The sequence below is a fragment of the Lethenteron reissneri genome, chromosome 52 (genome assembly GCF_015708825.2).
Source record: "Lethenteron reissneri isolate LAM-NWPU_2019-01 chromosome 52, ASM1570882v1, whole genome shotgun sequence".
NCBI classification, from domain to species: domain Eukaryota; kingdom Metazoa; phylum Chordata; class Hyperoartia; order Petromyzontiformes; family Petromyzontidae; genus Lethenteron; species Lethenteron reissneri.
In genome coordinates, this window is record NC_083830.1 from 4,184,955 (window position 1) to 4,207,847 (window position 22,893).

Genomic DNA, 22,893 nt, shown 5'->3' on the forward strand with positions numbered 1-22,893 from the left:
ACAACGTGGAACGCACGCCGTTACAACACGGAGCGTGCACCTTTACAACGTAACACGCTTGCCGTTACAATGCGGTAACGTTCTGCAGATGTAGATGCCACTGCTTCTTGACGTTCTGAAGATGTAGATGCCACTGGTTCTTCACGTTCTGTAGATGTAGATGCCACTGGTTCTTCACAGTTCTGCAGATGTAGATGCCACTGGTTCTTCACGTTCTGTAGATGTAGATGCCACTGGTTCTTCACGTTCTGCAGATGTAGATGCCACTGGTTCTTCACGTTCTGTAGATGTAAATGCCACTGGTTCTTGACTGTTCTGCAGATTTAGATGCCACTGGTTCTTCACGTTCTGCAGATGTAGATGCCACTGGTTCTTCACGTTCTGCAGATGCAGTTGCCACTGGTTCTTCATGTGCTGTAGATGTAGATGCCACTGATTCTTCACGTTCTGCAGATGTAGATGCCACCGCCACCATCTATTGCGCGGTGGTTGAACTTACGACTCTCGGTCGGAACGGGCAACTGGACATACAGACCAGGTTTGTTCGTATCTCTGAAAGTTCGTAAGTCGAATGTTTGCAAGTAGAGGAGTCCCTGTATACTAATTGAAGGCTTCACACGCACCCTTACAAGAGATCTCCCACGTTGCAAATAGCAATTATTACACCACAATCTCGACGACAGTGTGCTCCGAGTCACGTACAATAAAAAAAAAACCCGTGGACGGGCTTCGTACTATTGCGCAAATGCAAGTTTATTGCAATTAGTGAAATGTAAAATGACACAGCTTGTCGACAACATCTTGCAATGAAGTGACCATTTGTTTCGATACGTTATATTCTGGTAATGGTAAAGTAGCACAAGACTACTAATTTTTTTAACAGCATTCGTGTTGCCATTCTGAACTCTCACGCGCCAGGCAAGAGATTACATTGTAAGGCCTCTAAACTTATAGTCACGTGGTGGATGGCGTTCAACCACGCGGGTCATGTTCACGGGTGTCCGTTCAAGGCATTATTTCTTCGTGACACAGGTTTAACAATGAAAATGACTTCCGTGGAATTGTTCCGATGCTCCGTTCTTTAACGTCCATAGCTTGAGAACCATTACTTGTGTCAGCCATGATGTGGAACTTCTTTCGCACCGTACGTAGCCACCCGTGCTTATCAGAGGTGCGGGGGGGGGGGACAATAAACTAAACACAAAAAGCACTTCTAACGAAATTAGTTTTCAATTTAGATTTAAAAGTGCATAGCTCAAGTGGCTTCCTCATATCAGAAGAGCGTTCCAGACGGCCGCAGAAGCGCATCTGAAAGCGCGCGATGCGGTGACCCGTCTTTGTTTGATGGTTAGGCCAAAGTCGATGCGAGGATGACCAGAGTTTCTGTGATGGTTTATTGCACCTTGACGAGATCGGCAAGATATTCTGGTTCATTTGTGGCAAGCTCAATGTGTGTAATGAGTGCGACATAACGTATTCTTTCAGCAAACCGGAAACGAATGAAGCTCAGCAGCACTGGTCAGACACGGTCAGATCTTGCAGTTACCCGTCACATGACGTGTGCCAAATAAAATCACGGGGGTTACACACAGTCGCACGTTATGTTATCGTTTCAACGGAACGAGCATCAGATACCCAGGCCTAAGCGGTACAGTCGCTTACCTGAACGTGGCCAAACATCAGAACGACAATGAGACAAACGCAGAGAGTAGAAAATCACGCTCACCTCGGACCAATCACAATTTGCCAATTTGATGACATGATCCACAAAATACATTTTAAGGAATGCTTTGGGCAAACGTGGGGTGAAGAATCCACTTCTTTGCACATCAGCCAAGTCGACACTACTCACTAAATCAATTCCCATATTAATTAAATTGTTCTGAACCACGGAACGAGAGTATAATCGGGTAACCAATTAGTTATTTTTTTAAATAAAATTACTCAGCTATAGACCGCAAAAAAAACTACGCAGGTTTGAAATGTGGATCGCCAGAAAGATCTGTACGGGGAATGATACGGTATTCTGAGCAGTGCTGACCTAGAGATGTCTGTCTGGCAAGCCGCTCCTCAATACTTTTGACTGCGACGGTAGTGTGTGGTGCAACACAAAGCAAACATTCTTTCTTAACACTTTTGAACCGAATCGGACGGTTCATGCAGATATTTAAAATGCAGTAAAAAAAACATAACACCAATCATTTACCCAGGATATCTTCACCAAGCCTCAAAACATGTTTAAGCAGCGTCCTGCGTTGGATGTTCGGTCAAATACAAGGGGTTGCCATATGGGAGGAAATTGGGAATACACGGGGAAAACCCACGAATAGCAGCGGTAGCACCCAACGCTACCACCTCCTGGCCACCAAAGATAAAAGAATCCCCCTCATAGTCTGAACAGACCGTTGGGGGAAAGCACTGTTAGCGAGCACCTATTAAAGCCGGCACGGCACACGAGGGGCTTGGTGGCCGGCAGCACGCACGGCTGCGTTTGCGTCTCGAGTAACGGATGTTTACACACCACACCAGGTACTCATTTGATACCGAGTCGACGTCGCAGAGGGCTCAGGACCAGTTCCAGACAATCGTCACTGGTATTCTTAGGTTTTTTCGGTAAAGTCACGTAGGTAAAAAATTTAAATAAAAATTAAATAAAAATCACGACGTTTCGGAGGCAACACAAGCTTCCGTCTTCAGGTAGGACCGTCACAGCACGATAGCTGTATCAAACGTCGTGATTTTTATTTAATTTTTATTTCATTTTATTAATTTAATTTTTTTACCTACGTGACTTTACCGAAAAAACCTAAGAATATGAAGCCTTGCAGTCACAAAAGCTTCAAATCTAGAATCGTCACTGGTGTTGGCCACGAGACGGAATCAAACTCGAGTCGCCGGGTTCGTAGCGCGGCGCGTTAACCGCTACACCACGGGCTCCCCTCCCGGCCTACCTCGCCGTCTCATACTTGCCATCTCTTGGTGGCCACCTATCGAAGGGCTAGCCAGGCACAACCAACCTTGGTTTCCGAAAGCAGATGACATCGGCTACTCTTTAGGGTGATTAATGGTGTTCTGATCAGATTTGTGAGGATTTTCTTGACAGTTTCCACGTGAATCTCACCTGGATAACACTGAGTGGTGGGAATATGTATTATATTGAATGAGCCCGTGGAGATTTTTTTTTTACTTTCAATAAACAGTGCTCAATACAATTGTATAAACTTCATATGCTAAAATGTACAGGTACTATTTGTTAAATATTACAAAAAACAGACGAACATTTCTCTATGTTTTGCTGACAATGTTCTCTCCCCCCGCTCGAATCACATAATCCAGAGGTGGTCGAATAGTGAAATCAAATGGGAGCTGACATTTGCAAAATGTGAACGTACAGCCCTTTTGTCAATCCACTGCTGGATGAGGGCCTCCCTACGCCGTCGGGGTTTTCGGTTTTGTTTCGCCATACTTCGCCGTGGCGGTCAGCGCGACTTGAAGGTGGGGGAAGCACAGATGTGGAAACGTAGGAAGCACATGCCAACAAATTAATTTGCCGCAATGCCCTCCGCTACCCACCACATAGCCCCGCAGAAACCTATCGCAACCGGCTGTGCGTGGCGGTCACCCTCCCCCACACTAAAACAGGCTCAAGCCTGCTTAGCTTCCGAGATCTAGTGAGACTGGACACATTCCGGGTGATTTTGTCATCGCACCCACATAAGTGGACGCTGCTAAACACTCACATCTTCTCACGATAAACAAATTTGTGTTACTTCATCAATTAAGCAAACAAATAGAACACAGTTTTTTAAAGATATCTGGCTATCCATAGTTAGACGTATTGTTAATTTTTTTTTGTACAATTTGCAGGTTATTTACAAAGATTGCCGCAGATCACAAGGATGTGCAATGGTCCGCTCTTGCAAAATACTACACAGGGGTTGTTACCGTCTACGTTACAGCTATCGGTGTGCTTTGGTAATCTGCTGTATTAACTACCGGGAGGAGAGGAGAGGGGGCTGAATGATCATGGAAAAATATAAATAAGCCGAACTCCATTGAGTGTCTCGACATACAAATAAAAAATGTGTTAGTCCAGAGGCCTATTGGCTTCCCAGACCGGATTTGACCTTCACTATGGCAACACATGAGTGTGTAGGGTATTTAATTTAGCATTTTGTGTGTGTGTACCATAGAGGGAGGCTGAGAGAGTAATGTAAGTCTGGGTCTTCCCGGCCACAGTTATACCCACCCTTCTCTATTGCTTGCGAAACACGGAGCACCACCCAGGAACATCTGCACCGGTTTGAAACGTTCAGGCTGACCTGCCTACGATCCATCCTGGGTTTAACCAGGCTAGATTGTGCGAGGAGTTCACAGATCCTCGAACGATCTGGACACAGTTCCCTAAGTGAGCTCCTCCGGCAGGCAAGGCTGCGTTGGCTGGATCATGTAGCCAGCATGCCTAGCCACCGTATCCCCAAACAGCTTCTCTTTGGCCGGATAGAGAGGGCTAAACCGGCATGGCATGGGCTTGAGAAGAGATGGACTGATGCGGTAAAGAAGGACGTGGAACCGATTGGACTTGCCGACGATGGGCACCACCTGTCAAGATCGGCCTCCGTGGAGAAGGCTGGTGAAGGATGCGGCTGGGCAGTTGAAGGCAGCCTCCCTCCAGCAACAACAGAGGGTGGAGGGGTGATGCTCGCGGCAACGAGCCGAGCGCCTGGCGGCTAAAACGCGGCAAGCTGGCCACAGTGGAGAGCACGTGGTGCAATTGTCAGTCATCTCAGTAAGTCAACCCATGGCAGCTGGGTCTGTCTCATGACCTGCCTGCCAGCCTTTACAGTTTACCTATCCTGGAAAAAGCACCGTGGTGATGTCACGGCTACTTAGTGGCAAATAGTAGTTGATGTTGCTTTTTGCATTGAATGGGGTCACGTATTTTATATGGAGTGCTCTCGCCAATACCATCTGGTATTCCAGCAGCATGTTTAACAAGCCTGACTGCTGATGTGACTGAACATCGACATCTGTCCATAGTTTAGCTTGCTTAAACAAATGCTGCTCGATAATGTTGGTCTGCAACGCTAATAGGCTGATGTACTAATACATATTCATGTTGAAATGCCGACTCAGAAAAATGGTTCAGTCGCGCATGTCGGTGTTGAATAAATACCAAAAGTTGATTTCAAATCGATTAATGTAGAAAACCACATGGCTTCCTTTTTCTAAGTCTTATTTCTATTCGCAGACTCTTCTGCGCTTACATGCTACACAGTGATAAAATCCACGTCCAAATGTCCACTCGCTAAAATCAAGTCTCTAGCACCTTCCCTTGACCTAATCGATGTCCCGAGCCTGGACGAACAAAATGCGAGAGCCCATTTAAGCGACGCCACTGCGAAGGGTAAACGGGACCCAGTGTAGGGCCGTCTCCGACTGGCGGCTTTCTGCAGGCCCACCTTGTTCGCAAAAACTAAAATATCCGATCGCCCTCTTCCACGGTACGTTGCGACGATACCTGTGCGGGGGGGGGGGGATTGGCGGCCGCTAATCGTCGCTGACGGCGATGTCGTGCAGCGTCTTGTGCAGCGCCAGTCGCGCCCGCTCCCTTTTCCGCGGCGGCATCTCGCGCAGCGACATGGCGATGTACTTCCCGAAAATGTCGTCGGCGCTCTCCGTCCCCCGCCGCGACCCGCCGAGGTGCGTCATGGCCGTGTTCAGAAGCTGCTCGGCGCGGACGCTCCCAACTCCCGCCCCCCCGCCGCCTCCAATTCCCCGGCCTCCCGCCCCACCTCCGAGTCCTCCGACATCGCCGATGACATCGCGTCCGCCTCCTACGCTGCCGCCCCCGCCGACGACGAGCCCGTCGTTGCGCAGCTGCCGCACGCAGCTCAGGGGTTTGGTGTCCTCGTCCGACAGGCAGCTCGTGCCGCTCATGCTCTGCGCCGAGGGCGAGGCCCAGGGCGGGCAGGGCGAGGGCATGGCCTGCAGCGACGCGGCCAGCTCCGTGGGTGAGCGCGCCGGCGACGACGGCGTGTTGGGCGAGGGCGCGGCGGGCGTGGGAGCGTCGGTAACAAATTTGTCCAGCTGCAAAGAAAGACGAGCGTTAGGATAACATTTGCAAGAGGCTGTAGACTATTGATTTTTTGTCGTAATTTGTCCCCAACTTTTGTCCCGATTGCACTATTGGAGTCACGTCGCAAGACGAAGAATCCATTAGGATCTTGACTTAAAGCTTTCGTGACTGCACGAATTATTATTCTTTGGGTCTTTCGGTAAAGCCAAAAGAACAAAGAGAGATATATCTATCTATCTAGATATCTATCTAGATATATAGAGATTCCCCTGACCGAGTGCGGCTGTGGGAGCGTTACTACTTGCCGCCGACTGGTTGAAGGTGTACCGTCCGCACCGCGACTGCATAGCCTCTCGCAAGAAGCCGAGCCGCTCAAAGTGATGCCACTTGGGGTAGTATCCGTTTGACCGGCCACTTCCCATCCGGTCCGCATCCTCCACCTTCTTCACCTCTCTGAAATAGATGCTCCGCAAGTTCTTCCATTTAAACTTGATCTCTTCCCCTGCGAATGAAGATGACGTCAAATCATTTCGCACCCTGCAGCCATTTTTTGTATGCTATTTTTATTTTGTTTTGCGCCGTTGAGAAACGTGACGTCGACGGTACAGCATTACGTACGGTTTGTGTGCCCATGTGGTGGTACTACTGCCACTGTCACCTGGTAATTTTGTTTTGTAAAGTGGGACCTTAAAAACCCTGTAATACCTCTGCAAACCTAATCATGTTCTAAAGTAGTCTCCAACACATTGGAGTGCTTAATCGGTGATTAACTGGCACGTTCGTTCAGATGATAACTTTATTAATTGATCCTTACGGTAGTACCCCGGGGTACCAAATAATACAAAATGGCAGAGGCAATTAAATATTTTATTTCAGGGACACTATTTTTTTTCCAGGGGTGGACTTAACTCCGCGACTGGGGTACCAATCAATCCGAAATCAGTGCCACTCCGCGATGTTGAAACGCAGCGAGGACGATTGCGCTGAAATCCTGAACGCTCGCAGTACGCACCGTGGTGGTGCATCGTGTACAGTTCGTCGAGATGAGTCGATTGCCGCATAGCCGACCATCAACAGACTAAAAATGACTGCATCACGGACATCATGCGAGAGCCGGGGTACTATCATACCCCGGGGTACCGCCATAAGATTCAATTGGCTGCTTCAGGCGGAGGAGGCTATACGAAAGACATTTTAACATTTTAACTTCGCGATCTTCTGACCCGAGAATAAATTATTCATCGAAATATTGGTTGCGAAAGCCTACACACGTTACATTTAATGTAATCGATTGCCGATCAGTTGTGATAGATCATGCCCATTCCTAAACAAATTATAGAACTTTCAGGCTGTCCCATTAAGGTGCCATCCGTTATTAAAAAAGTATAAACTAAACAGGCCAAACTGCGTGGTTGCAATGTTATCAACATACAGATAGTCCCCGAGTTACGATGGGTTGACTTACGATATTTCGATCTTACGATGGCGATAGCCATACGACAAAATTTTTAAATTATTTAAATTTCGCGCGGCAGGCAAACGCAGCAGCATACGAGGTACGATACTGTACGTTGGGACGCTGCCGGGATGTGCGCATCTCCCGCACTTATGTGATGCAGATAGGATTGTTTCCTGAAAAAACTTTCTATTAAATTGCAGTTCATATAGGTAGGCTAAGAATTTACCTTTTTTTTTACCTTACATTTTACTGTGCAATACAGTATTGTAATAAATACATACAGTGTATAGTTTATACAGCACGGTACTGTAAATTGCTCTGTTTTGCTACATTATCACCATTTTTTAAGACTCCTGGGTAGGCTAGGCCATCTTCGACTTACGATATTTTTGACTTACGATGGGGTCGTCGTAACGCATCTCCATCATAAGTAGAGGACTACCTGTATTCCTTATATTTACGTGTGTATACCACTAGGTGTCAGACAAGAACCTGCCATAAAAAATGCCTTGGAAATGTTGATGTTGATTCACCCGTAAACCTTGTACCGTCTCGAGCATTCTGATTTAATGCCTAACTCGGCATGACCTTCGGTAATATTATTGCACATTTTTGTTTTGTTACTTCGTCAAAATTATGCTCCCGGTAACCAGGGAGAAAATGTTTGAAGTATTTCCACATTCTTGAACAACATTATTCCTTATTATCCCTCTGGCGTGCGTACAATTCATCGGAGAGATCGGCCCCCGTGGAAATGTGAAACTCCCATCGCTGGCTCATGGCTTGCAAACATAAAATCAGCACCTCGCCAGTCCTCGTTTGAGTTTGAACAGTGAACATCAACACTGTCGGGTGTCCCACCATTGTTGCCAGACTCAGAAGTCCCACCAGTGCTACTAATGTGCGGCACAAGCCGCTGGGCGACTGGATTTCAAACTGGATCTCAACAAAATCACCGTTTCCGGCGACTTAATGGGTCGTCGACGATTTTGGGTCGAAATTTGAGTCAAGAATCAACACCTTTCTTTTTTGGTATAATGACTGCTGTACCATTTTTCATATTTATAGATTTGTTTTTGTCTTGCTTTCAGTGGGGTATTTTTGTTACTTTAGCCTAAATGTAACATCAAAATATGATTGGTAAAGAATTTTCATTAATTAAAATATAACCAATTCTCACATGCACAATCTGATACATGTATCATGAGCCGACTAATACATTTTAATTGATGCATCATTTCTTACCTAATTCTAATATAAAACTAAGATCTCAAAGCACTGTACAAGACACCGCAACAGACACTCAGCGTGACTATTAAGTAAATTAAGTCACGCTGAAACGAAAAGCTAAGCGATGGAAAAATTACGAAAAATATACATTCAAACAAAAATCCACTTGCTGAATTAATTGTCACGGCAGATTTATTTTTACAGTCGCTCGTGACTGGGTTGGGAACAACAAACTTGTTGCGCGCGAGAAGCAGAGGCAAACAGAAGGACGAACGAACACGTGTGACACTTTTCTTGCCTGTGAAGGGTACCCCGTGGGCATCACCGCCCAGCTGCTCGCAGAGTTCATTCATTTTTCTGTTGCGTTTGTCCCTCTTGAAATAATCTGGGTTCGAAGGATCCCACATGAACCGGTGATCTGCGTAGAGTAAACAAGAAAACATTTAATGCATTGTGAGATTTCAATTTGAAGAAGCCCGGCTGGATAGTAAGCTTGCCACTCGGCCTGTTTGGCGCAGGCCACAGGAGGATTCGTGCAGCAGCAGCTGCTGTAAAGTTGATGTTTCATTTGCCATAGTTCACAATAGCAAGCCGTTGTCTAAAAGTTGTCATAGCCAAAAGGACAAATGTGAACATCACCACCTGTTAAAAATTGTTAAAAAAGATAAAATATAATGCCACTACCACTGCAAAATCTCGACGTTCACAATATCATGAACATTTCTCTCCGTTTGAAATTTGTCATCAAAATTAGTAGGAGTCAGGGTTTGTTGGCACATTTTGTCAATTTGACAATAATCCACAGCTATAATTTTAGAAGTTTTAATTTGGGCCACAAGGCTGGCCACATAATGGCTCTCTTTACAGAATAAGATCCAAAACTTCCTTCCAGCACCGACAAATTGTGGTCGTAGTTATCCAGATTGGACTGTATCTCAAGATGGTGCGAAATATGGAGAGGAAATGGTTAGAATCAAGTCAAGTTTATTGGTTAAACCAGGTGAGAACTCAGGAGACCAGGAGAGTCTCATTTATATGTTTGGAGGGATTATTTAATGGGTTTGGAGGCATTATTGGACAAGTGGGGGTAAACAGCAGTGGGGGAGGGGGGGGGGTAATGGGGCCATGTCGAATATCGTCAAAAAATACGAGAGCAACTGCATGTGTGAAAAGCAAATATGAAATTAATCAATTATGTGGGAGGGGGCATAATGTTTATGGGCAGGGCACAGGAGGTAATCAGAGATGAGAATCTAACTTCATCCTTCACCAAACTAACCAACCAGACAGGCATTGCACACCTCATATCCTGCTATATTCTTTAAAACAAACAAAGTTTTTCTGTATTCATATTCTTACGCTCACGTGACTTTACCGAAAAAACCTAAGAATATGAATCCTTGCAGTCACGAAAGCTTCAAATCTAGAAAGTTTTTCTGGCTGAAATTCCAAAATTACCCACAAATCACTCAACAGGGATGATACGCAGCAATCATCGCCCCCCTTAATCACAGACTAATGCCAGGTGCTCAGTCACCCTGTGCCTCGCAGGGACATCTGCAACTGGGGGTGCCCTTTGGCAATGTGCTGAAACGAGACTTAACGTCCATTGTATTGCTGAGACATCCCACAGCATAGGGCGCTATTTCCAAAAAAAATAGAATGTATACATCTATACACGCTCATGTGAAAAAGAATTCACAAACTATAATAGGAAAAGGAAAGGCAAAAGACTAGAATGGGCATTCCATTTAGGCTATTTTATATTCTATGACCATTCATTTTTGGTCTGTCAATCATCTCAGTCTACCCATGTTCTATGGTAACTGGAACTGGCAGTTATTTTAAACAATGACTTCATCAATTACACATGAAGAGCTGGCCTTTGTAGCCGTCTCATCCGAAATTGATTTTCGCAGCATGGCTTGTCATTGATTTTCCACAAAACCTCTCTCAATGGCAATATTTCTCCAGAATGGTTGATGACCTCCACTCCTCAGTACCTTTTAGTCGACTTTTAAATATTATATACCACCCTCTTCATAACAGCAAATCAAACGGTGCACGTAACATTATAACCGATCGCATTTGGCAATTGCACTCCACGTGATGAAATACGGCGCTAAAAAAAAAAATTCGCTGAGCACATCGTTTGAAAGTAGAGTCTATTTGCACTGCGTATAACTAAGTTGGTAGGTCTAAACATTTGTTATGAGTCCAGTCCATCACGAACGTGAACTCATCACACACGGTAAGCCCTTTGAAACTACAGTACACTGTTTTTAAGTCTGTTGCAAGACTCAAGGATGGATCCCGAACATCTGCTGGTAACTGGTTGCGCAACCCATCTAGATTTGAAGCTTTCGTGACTGCAGGGATCCATACTCATTGGTTCTTTCGGTAAAGTCACGTAGGTAGAAAATAAAATAATAAAATTATTTTATTAATTTATTTATAACCATCAGCTGCATCAAGTGAGCAGCTGATCTGGCTGTGACTGTCCCACCTGATGACGGAGACTTGTGTTACCTCCGAAACGTCGTGATCTTTATTTTTATTTTATTATTTTTATTAATTTTGATGTTTTACCTACGTGACTTTACCGAAAACACCTAAGAATATGATTCCTTGCAGTCACGAAAGCTTCAAGTCTAGAATTAAAGCCTCCAACCCTACCTACTGCGCACGGCGTTACCATCCCTAGCGTTCCAGCGCTGTTGCTGCTGCCATCCCCATCATCTTACTCCCTGCGCACGAACCACAACCAACTGATCCCGTCGCTCGCTCCATCTCCATGGTTGATGTCCTCTGGGGGCGCATAGCCCCTCGGCGTAATCTCCCCCAGGGGCTGACCACCGGCACCCCCCCCCCAACCAACACGAAATGTCATCGTCAGTCGTAGTCAATCCACTGCTGGGTGATCCTCCGATGTTATTCACCGAGCACCTGCACGCGAGCTGATTTCATCGTTCCATCTCATTGGACGCGCTCTCAGAAACGCGACACGAAAATTATATTCCAGGAAAACCAATCCCTGCTCACTGACTGCCATTACAATCGATTTTGATCACAAGTAAACCCATGGAAATTGCTTGTAAACCCATGTGGAACCCATGCCAAACCCGTGTAAACACCCATGTGAAAACCCATATAAACCCATGTGAAAACCCATATAAACCCACGTGAAAACCCATATAAACCCACGTGAAACCCCATATAAACCCACGTGAAAACCTATATAAACCCACGTGAAAACCCATATAAACCCACGTGAAAACCCATATAAACCCACGTGAAACTCATATAAACGCACGTGATCACCATGTGAGTCCCATGTAAACACCATGTAAAAAAGACCCGTTGAAACCCCACTTTAATCCCACGTAATTCCCACGTCAACCCATGTAAACGCACGTAAACACGTGAATCCCACAAAAACCTGCACGCACGTCCACAAACCCCTACAGACCCCATATAAACCCCCATCCACGTACGTTATACACCCCGTGGGGCTTGCTATCCGTGCGTTCACGGCGCGTGCGAAAACGCTGCGCGCTGAACACATTACGCTCGTGGAGTGTCATCCTCCTCCACTGCTGTTGTTGTTTGGTATTTAACGATCATCACCATCATCACCATCACCACCACCATCATCACCATCACCACCATCACCATTACCATCATCATCACCACCACCATCATCACCATCACCACCATCATCATCATCACCACCACCATCATCACCATTACCACCATCACCACCACCACCATCATCATCATCACCACCATCATCATCACCACCATCATCATCATCATTTGGTGTTGGCTACGATCCGCACCGTGGAACCACTCGATGAGGAAGACCTCCTGGCTCGCATCCCACACGGACCTCACTCGGCCCCCTCCTCCTCCTCCGTTGCCGCAGCTCATGGCCCATCCGCGGCTCCGCTGCCGCTTGTTGGTGCCCAGGTAGGCGGCAGCCACGATGCAGGCGGCGGCCGCCAGCTTCGAGTCCTTCTCCTCCTCCTCCTCACCCCCCCCTCCTCCTCCTCGGCCATCTTCACGCCGGTTAGAGGGCGTCCTTCCAGCTCGTCCTTACTCACTCGTCCGCTACCACCACGACCACTACCACCTCACTCACTCGTTCACCACCACCACGACCACCACCACCTCCCCCCTATCCACTACCACCTCCTCACTCACTCGTCCACCACCACGACCACCACCACGACCACCACCACCTCCCCCCTATCCACTACCACCTCACTCACTCGTTCACCACCACCACGACCACCACCTCCCCCCTATCCACTACCACCTCCTCACTCACTCGTCCACCACCACGACCACCACCACCTCCCCCCTATCCACTACCACCTCCTCACTCACTCGTCCACCACCACGACCACCACCACCTCCCCCCTATCCACTACCACCTCCTCACTCACTCGTCCACCACGACCACCACCACCTCCCCCCTATCCACTACCACCTCCTCACTCACTCGTCCACCACCACGACCACCACCACCTCCCCCCTATCCACTACCACCTCCTCACTCACTCGTCCACCACCACGACCACCACCACCTCCCCCCTATCCACTACCACCTCCTCACTCACTCGTCCACCACCACGACCACCACCACCCTCCCCCCTATCCACTACCACCTCCTCACTCACTCGTCCACCACCACGACCACCACCTCCCCCCTATCCACTACCACCTCCTCACTCACTCGTCCACCACCACGACCACCACCACCTCCCCCCTATCCACTACCACCTCCTCACTCACTCGTCCACCACCACGACCACCACCACCTCCCCCCTATCCACTACCACCTCCTCACTCACTCGTCCACCACCACGACCACCACCACCTCCCCCCTATCCACAACCACCTCCTCACTCACTCGTCCACCACCACCACGACCACCACCACCTCCCCCCTATCCACTACCACCTCCTCACTCACTCGTCCACCACCACGACTACCACCACCTCCCCCCTATCCACTACCACCTCCTCACTCACTCGTCCACCACCACGACCACCACCACCTCCCCCCTATCCACTACCACCTCCTCACTCACTCGTCCACCACCACGACCACCACCACCTCCCCCCTATCCACTACCACCTCCTCACTCACTCGTCCACCACCACGACCACCACCACCTCCCCCCTATCCACTACCACCTCACTCACTCGTTCACCACGACCACCACCTCCCCCCTATCCACTACCACCTCCTCACTCACTCGTCCACCACCACGACCACCACCACCTCCCCCCTATCCACTACCACCTCCTCACTCACTCGTCCACCACCACGACCACCACCACCTCCCCCCTATCCACTACCACCTCACTCACTCGTCCACCACCACGACCACCACCTCCTCACCTCGTTCAACCGACCTCCTCCTCCTCACTCACTCCACCAAACCAACCTCCTCCACCTTCTTCTATCTCACTCCACCACCACCTCCTCACTCCACCCCAACCAACCTCACTCCACCAGCCAACCAACCTCACTCCTCACTCCACCACCACCACCTCCTCACTCCTCCACCTCCTCCTCACTCCACCCCAACCAACCTCACTCCTCACTCCACCACCACCACCTCACTCCTCCACCACCACCACCTCACTCCTCCAACCAACCTCACTCCTCACTCCACCAGCCAACCAACCTCACTCCACCACCCACAAACCAACAACCTCCTCCTCCTGTGCGTAAGGAATCGACAGCAAAACAACATCCGGATCGAGGAGCGTCGATTAACGAGCGATCGATTCCTCCGGCGGTTTGTTTGGGTTGGTGTCGTTTGGGACGATTCGTCGATTCCGCCCGCTGACGAGCTACAACTCAACGGGGATTGAAGCGATTCCAAGCGGTTGTTGATTAAGTCGACCGTCGATTCCGCCGGGGGGTGGAGTTATGGAGGGGGGGTTGTTTTTTTTGCGTTAATTTCGGAAACGATTCGCGAATTCTTTCACCGCGGACTTCACGATTCGTTCCGCAACACAGAACACATGGAACCGATTAACACGCGCTCACAAGCGACAAAGTAAATCGAATCGATTCCAATGTTGTGAAAGCCTATCGGCAACGTAGGGGAATCGGAATCGATTACGAATCGACTTTGGAATTCACAAATCGCCGAGCTTCAAGTTATCACCTTGCCCGGAGTAATCTACGTGTTAACTCTTAACCCCATGTGGTCCATCAACGAGAGCGCAGTTTGTTACCGTCCGCTTAACGTGTTGCGGTGGGGCTTGTGTTGAGCAACCGTTTCAAAAAGACTCGAATAACGAGATGCGAGAGAGGAATCGATGCCTTGTCCCTGCTCACGAGATAATCGAATCGGTGGTGGTGGTGGTGCGTGCAATTGAAGAAGGGGTCATTGCCCGAAACGTCGCCGATTGCATAGCTGTCAACCCGTGCGGTTGACCCCGTATTGTTGTACAGAGAAGTGTGACTTTTTAGGTCCACACGGCGTACAGCTGTTTCAATACGGGCAACATTTTTTTCCGTCTTATTTGTGTTTTGTGATGGGACTCTGTAGGATGAAAGTTGAGATTTTAAAGGGGCACGGGGTGACCAGTAAGGTCTGAATTGGTCTGTAATCAGGTAATCACTTATAGGGGTTGACATTTATACTGGTAGGAACCTCCTGGTTACACCAGCCCACAGGGGATTATTGTGTCCGTCCGTCGTGCAGGGAGGGGCTGGGTGGGGAAGGAGGGTCTGGGTGGGGAGGGGAGGGTAGGGAGGGGCTGGGTGGGGTGGGGAGGGTGGGGCTGGGTGGGGAGGGGCTGGGTGGGGAGGGGCTGGGTGGGGAGGGGCTGGGTGGGGAGGGGCTGGTCACCCCAGTGGTGCCCTTATAAAACTCAACGTTTAACCTACTCACGCCGGCTTGTGCCCGCCCTCACAGTCGGGCATATTTGCGGAATACACCACGCCGCCGTTGACCCTGGCCATTGACCGAGCAACCCAACGTTCCTACCAGCTCCCTCCGCAGGAATGTGTTGTAGTGGTGGTGAGTGTACTTGTGGTGATTGTCTATTATTTGTGTTTGTCCCTTGTGATGGGACTCTGTAGGATGAAAGTTGAGAATTTAAAGGGGCACGGGGTGACCAGTAAGGTCTGACTTGATCTGTAATAAGCTCGGGCACTGATAAAGGTTTGGCACGTTTGCAGTTGCTTAATTTTGCTTCTCAGACCCCCCCACACACACACGGCGGTGGTGTTATTGATCCACGTGTTGAGATGTTTCCTCATTGTGTTTTCTGCACCATTTCCAACGCAACCAGCTTCAGACAATCAGTTTCACTTCCAGTGGTACCGTACTTGTATACTGTTGTCATCAGTTCCCATACCTGTCAATCCCTTATCAATGCCTTCCTCATTACAAACCAATTTAGACATTATTGGTCACCCCGTGCCCCTTATACATCTCGAAGTTCATCCAACAAAGCCCCTCTATTGAAACGGCTGTACGCCGTATGGACTTAAAAACTCAATTTCCGTGTACAAGAATACGGGGTAAACCCGTGTGGCTTGCGAGGGCTATGTGTGCTGGGAAGAGGACAACACAAACTTAAGACGAATCGAATTGGTGGTGCGATTGAGATGGAATTCCCCCGACGACCCCGATAATGGGGGGAATGGACGGATGGAAAATGATGATGGACTTGCTCCTCCCAGCATTCACGGCTTATTTCAACTACGAATACTCCATCGAGATCATTAGTATCCTCAGATTGTGCATTGCTCACTGTCACCACGGTCTAGGCCACGCACTTGGGGTGATCTTTGCAATTGCGGGCCACTTAAACTCAGGAACTCCTTGCCTCTTCGAGGTCTTCCAAGGATACTGCACATCTTCACATCGCCACGATATAAACGTATCTATCTAGATTTTAAGCTTTCGTGACTGCAGGAATCCATACTCTTTGGTTCTTTCGGTGAAGTCACGTGGGTGAAAATTTTAAAATAAATAAACGTCGTGATTAAATTTATTTTTTCACCTACGTGACTTTACCGAAAGAATCAAAGAGAAGAGATTTTAACTACCTCGCCTGGTATGTGTCTCTCTTCCCGTGGTCACGTGGATTTTTCCCTCATTTAGAATCAACAGCGTGCATTGATGATACGTCACTTCGTTAAGCTATCATTTGTGGCCAGGTCGCTTCTGAAAAAGAGATACAGATCTCAGTGGGCCTTACCTGGTAAAAAAAAAAAGTTTTAGTTTTAACAGTGTATATTATAGATGCACCGCCCTTTTACTTCTTGTTGATTCCAGGCCACATCCAACCAACGCATGCTCTTACCACTGCTTCCAAAGAAGTTGATCCAACTGATGAACCTGGTGAGTAGACTCTTAAAGAGCTCAAAGCCCTTGCACATAAACGTACGACATTTGAAGCCAAAAAGTTGACTGGGAGACCCACGTGATTTGGCTAATGCAGCTCCTTACTATTAAAATTCCTTCCCTTTATTACTGCTAACCCTACTTCCTCCCTTTATTACTGCTAATCCTACATAATACACGAGCATAATATGACTTTGAGACCCCCCCCCCCTTCACCTACACATTCCACAAGTAGTGACTAATCCCATATCTGCATTTTCCATAAATATGCTAAATTCCTGTTGATATGCAAATTCATTTGTCAAGGCTCCCTCCTCTTCTAACCCAGCTTAAATATACGCTGCCAAGCTTGGTGGTGTTCATTCAGACGCTGTCTTTCCGACAGACCTGATCTTCACCTGAGGGCGGCTGCTTGCGTTGTGGCCGAAACGTCGTGAGAATTGTATTTAATTATGTTTTATTTGTATTATTTTATTATTTCCCTTCTACGTGACTTTACCGAAAGAACCAAGAAGATGAATCCCTGCAGTCACGAAAGCTTTAAATCGAAATTTGACCCACATGATAGTCAAAAAAACCAATTAGAGTGGATGTTTATAGAAAACTCTTCTTACTCTTTGGTTCTTTCGGTAAAGTCACGTATAAAGATAAAATAATAAATTAAATAATAGCATACGACGTTTCGATTGCAACACAAGCAATCATCATCAGGTATAAATGAAATAGAAACAAAAATCTAACCAGAAACATATAAGCAGACAGATATCACAGAGATACATACAGAGAGAAACAAACATATCTCTGTGATATCTGTCTGCTTATATGTTTCTGGTTAGATTTTTGTTTCTATTTCATTTATACCTGATGACGATTGCTTGTGTTGCAATCGAAACGTCGTATGCTATTATTTAATTTATTATTTTATCTTTATACGTGACTTTACCGAAAGAATCAAAGAGTAATTCCTGCTGTCACGAAAGCTCCAAATTAAGATTAAAACTCTTGTTGTTGTTGATGATGCCGTGGTGTCATGGTTTGCTCACTGAACTTGCAAACCATGAATCGCTGGTTCGATTTCCCTGCGCGGCAGTTTAAGCAGTGGTGCAAGTTTCTTGTATGCATATTCAACTTCTTTTGCGCCGTACGTAGCCAACCGTGCTAATCGGAGGTGCGGGGGTAGGACAACAAACTTCACGCAAAAAGCAGTCGTGAAGAAATGTGGTTTTCAGTCTTAATTTAAAAGTGCACAGGACCCAGTGGCTTCCTTGTATTGGGAGAGCATTCCATACGGCCGCAGAGGCGCATCTCAGAGGTCGCAAACGGGTTTTGATTCCTTACCCGTACCCGGCCGCACCAGGGTCGCAAACGGGTACCCGTACCCTACCCGATACCCGGCTACCCGGCAGGGTACGGGTAGGGTACAGGTATCGGGTACCCGATTGCAACCTCTGGGATGAAGCCACGTTGCAGGCGCGGGTGGGTTGATTCTAGGAACTTGAATTGTGAGAAGAGACAAGACGTTGGGAAATGAGTGACAAACGATGACTCACCAGTGACTCACGGCCTACCCGTACCCGGCCGCACCAGGGTCGCAAACGGGTACGGGTAGCCGGGTATAGGGTAGGGTACGGGTATCGGGTACCAGATTGCGACCTCTGGCGCATCTGAAAGCGCGATGCAAGTGATTGGCTTGTGGATTAAAGTGTGGGTACTCCTACCTCTTCGAAGACGTCTTCCCAGCCGGGAAGAGGAGGCCAAAAATACCCACCTCGAGTGGCCCTCTAGAGCTCCCTCTAGTGGAAGCCCTTCCACCAGCAGTTACTACATTAAAGTGCGGTGTTAATGAGTAGTAAAATAATTTGCTTGAATCGAAATGTCTCTGATAGCCACCGATTGCATCATTCACCGCGATGTATGCATTGTTTTCGTTACAGGTTAGTTACTGATCATCAATGTAACTGGCTAGAACCTGGCACATGCGGCTTATTCTGAAATAAAAATCTATTTGCTGTCATAAACGCATTTTATTGTGTTTTGGAAGGATATATATATATGTGTACATCTGTATTCAAAACAAAACTTTATTCAAACGCGAGAGTGATTTGTAAAGCTGATAATGTGTCTGCTGGTCCCAATCAGTGTTTTGTGTCTGTAAGGTATTTGTTTCATGTCTGTGTATCAGTGTGTTTTGTGTTCATGATGCTGACACCTGGTCTGGAGTGATTGGAAGGCATGGGCCAGATCAGCTCAATAATAACGGTAGGAGGCTGCTAGATTTTTGTGCAGCCCATGGGCTTGTAATTACCAACACGCTCTTCCGGCATCGGCGCATCCACACAACATCATGGATACATGCCGGGTCCAAGCAAGAACATCTGCTGGACTACATAGTGACGGACCAGCGAATGCGAGCCCATGTCCTTGACACCAGGACCTACCGTGGAGCTGATCTGCCCTCTGACCATCGACTAGTCATCTGTAAGATGCGCCTGCCTTTCTTCCACTCCGGTGGTGGGTGTACACCCAGGATCCCATTCCAACCAAAAGTGGCCTGGTCTCAGTTAGCTGATGAAAGTTGCAAGCGAGAATTTCATCATCGCTTGCAGCTGGGGTTGGCATCGTCCCCTACTCCACCTGATGTCGAGGGTAAATGGGCGAGGTTTAAGACTGTGACTCATGCAGCTGCAATGGCTGCTTTGGGTACGCGGTCCAGACCTCCCCAGAAACCCTGGCTGACAGAGGAGGTGTTCAGGTTAATTGAGAAAAAGCGACAGGCCCACTCTCATCGCCTACAGCATCCCACGTCAGAGAATGAGGAGGTTTACCGCAGCCATCGCTCGGAAGTTCGGAGAGCCGTAAGGCGCTGTAAGGATGGGTGGTGGTCGCGGGTTGCTGAGGAGATGGAGTCTGCCTCAGTGGCCCGTGATCACAAATCACTATTTAACTCCATCAAAAAAGTAACCTGCAGCGCCACACCTATTACCATCATTAGAGGAAAAAACGGTGATCCAATCTCCGACCCCCAGGAACAGGTTTGCAGATTTGCTGAGCATTTCTGTGAGGTCCTGGGGGAGGGAAATTCTCTCAGCCAGGAAAACATCATGGCACAAAATGGTGATAACCCTGCTGAGGCTGCGGTGCCTCAAATATTGGAAGAGGTCACCCCCTGTGAGTGGCTGGCTGAGGTGCCAGCTGTTGAGGAAGTACTGAGGGCGATCCGGAGTCTGAGACCAGGGAAGGCACCGGGCAGAGATGATCTCCCAAGCGAAATGCTGAGGGAGGGTGGCGTTTGTGCACAGACTGCCCTATATGACATCATAACAACAGTCTGGACCACTGGACGGGTTCCGCAGGACTGGAAGGATGCCCTGGTGGTCCCCCTCTTTAAGAAGGGGGACCGTACCGACTGTAACAACTACAGGGGCATCTCACTCCTCAGTGTGCCGGGTAAGGTCCTGGCAAGGATTATTCAACATCGCCTTGCTAGGCACGCTGAGGAGAGGCTTGCGGAGCCCCAATGCGGTTTCAGGAAAGGGCGGTCCTGCACAGATGCCATATTTTCTGTCCGTCTGCTACAGCAGAGGTGTAGGGAATTCCAAAAAGACCTACATCTCTGCTTTATTGACCTGGTCAAGGCCTATGATACCATCAGTAGGACTGGGCTCTGGGTTGTTCTTCGTGCTTTCGGAGTCCCTGACCCTCTGCTCACGATCATTAAAGACCTTCATGATGGTGAGCGGGCCCGGGTAAAACTACGTGGCCGGGAGTCGGAGCCTTTCCCTGTACACCTTGGGGTGCGACAGGGATGTCCTCTGGCTCCCACATTATTTAACATCTATTTTGACCGCGTAGTTCGTGAAGCCTTCAATAGCTGTACCGGGGGAATTTCCATTTGGTACAGATATAATGGGAGGCTGATCGATGCCCGGGTGCGATCAAGGGATGGCTCCCTATTGGTCAACCACGTTATGTATGCCGATGATTTGGTAATAGCTGCTCATTCAGAAGAGGAGTTGGAGACGCTGCTGCTGAGACTGGAGCGTGCCACTAAGAGGTGGGGCCTTACCATCAGCCCCACCAAAACTAAGCACCTGCCTGGGTATTTTGTACCATCGGACACTCCACCCCCACAACTCCCAATTGGTGATGGGGCAGTTGTGGAGAGAGTGGAGAGTTTCCCATACCTGGGCAGTGTGCTTATGACCGGCTCCAGTTTATCAGCAGAGGTCTCACTCCGAATCAGTCGAGCGGCAATATATTTTCATCGGTTGCGTAACGCTGTGTGGAAGCTACCTGGTCTGTCGCTCCGCACGAAGCTTCAGGTCTTCTCGGCCACGGTCATTCCCTCCCTTCTCTACGCTTGCGAAACGTGGACCCCCCTGGTGGAGCATCTTCGCCGGTTGGAAACATTTAGGCTGGCCTGCCTACGATCCATCTTGGGTTTAACCAGGCTGGATTGTGTGAGGAGCTCACAAATCCTTGAAAGATCTGGGCAAAGTCCCATCAGTGAGCTCCTCCGGCAGGCAAGGCTGCGTTGGCTGGGTCATGTAGCCCGCATGCCCAGCCACCGCATGCCTAAACAGCTTTTGTTCGGCCGGATCGAGGGGGCTAGATGGGCGCGGCACGGGCTGGAGAAGAGATGGAGTGATGTGGTACAGGAGGACGTGGAGCTGAGTGGACTTGCCGATGACTGGTACCAGCGGTGTCAAGATCGGCCTCAGTGGAGGAGGCTCGTGAAGGACGCTACTGGGCAGTTGGAGGCAGACGCCCTCCAACAACAACGGAGGGCGGAGGAGCGACGCTCACAACAACGAGTGGAGCGCCGGGTGGCTAAAGCACAGCAAGTTGGTACAGTAGGGGGCACAGGTGGTGCATCAGCCAGTCATCTCGGTCATCTCGGTCAGTCGACCCGTGGCACCTGGGTCTGCCCCGTGACCTCCTGCCAGCGGGCGTTCGACACTTCACGTGGCCTCAAGGTGCACTTGGCCTGGCACAAGCATCGTGGTGACGTCACCGCCACTTAGTGGCGAATGGCGGTTGTTGTTGTTGTTGTTTGTGTTAGGAAGCCATTTGGTTAATTTTGTGTATTAGCAAGGATTTGGTACATGTTGCATATTAGTGCACTCTGTGTAAGCCATTTGTTTATGTTGTGTAATAGTATGTTTTGTATTAATAATGCCTGTTTTTTCGCATTGTATGTTCGTGTGATTCGTGTTCATAAGGCACGTGTGCCATGTGTATTCGTGTATTTTGTCGTTGCAATATGGCGCAGATGTTCCCTTCGCACATTCGAAATTTGTCCTGCACGGTATCCATGCCGCAATCTGCAACTTCACCCCCCCCCCCCCACCTTCAAAAGGCTCTTGTGGGGCATGCCCCACAGCTTAAAGAGCCGCTGCCCGAGCGAGAGACGACGCTCACACTGAGCGAATGAAATTGTTTACCTGTAGAAGCTGAGACAGAGGCGGGATCCCACCACCATCAGCAGCAGCAGGCAACTTCCCAGGCTGCGGCGTCCGAGCAAACGCAACAGAATGTGCCGGAGCCTCACCGCGAAGGTACACGTGCAGGGGTAGCAGCGATATAATCGGGATTCCTCCGGTATAAACAAATATTATGATCTGATTCTGACATTGCAGTAGAACCTTTCAAAGTCGGCCTTCGAGTTGACCAAACATCCAAAATTAGGGCCGTAGAGCTTTGAATTCTCTTTTTTTGGGCGCTGATTCTGGCCGCCTTCCC

General features: G+C 48.5%; 1 protein-coding gene across 3 annotated transcripts; it reads right to left on the reverse strand.

The window, feature by feature from the left end:
* Positions 1 to 728: 728 nt before the first annotated feature.
* Positions 729 to 12,938, reverse strand: LOC133355767 (uncharacterized). 3 transcript variants are annotated; one of them, XM_061573102.1, is made up of 5 exons: positions 12,608 to 12,938; positions 11,528 to 11,725; positions 9,067 to 9,186; positions 6,385 to 6,581; positions 729 to 6,090 (listed from the first exon to the last, which is right to left on the reverse strand). In XM_061573102.1, the coding sequence occupies exons 2-5, from the start codon at positions 11,586 to 11,588 to the stop codon at positions 5,551 to 5,553; spliced, it is 918 nt and encodes a 305-aa protein (XP_061429086.1). In that variant the 5' UTR covers positions 11,589 to 11,725; positions 12,608 to 12,938; the 3' UTR covers positions 729 to 5,550. The 3 variants fall into 3 exon arrangements, with proteins under 3 accessions (XP_061429086.1, XP_061429087.1, XP_061429085.1); XM_061573103.1 differs by lacking the exon at positions 11,528 to 11,725 and having other exon boundaries at positions 12,658 to 12,938; XM_061573101.1 differs by lacking the exon at positions 11,528 to 11,725.
* Positions 12,939 to 22,893: the final 9,955 nt, after the last annotated feature.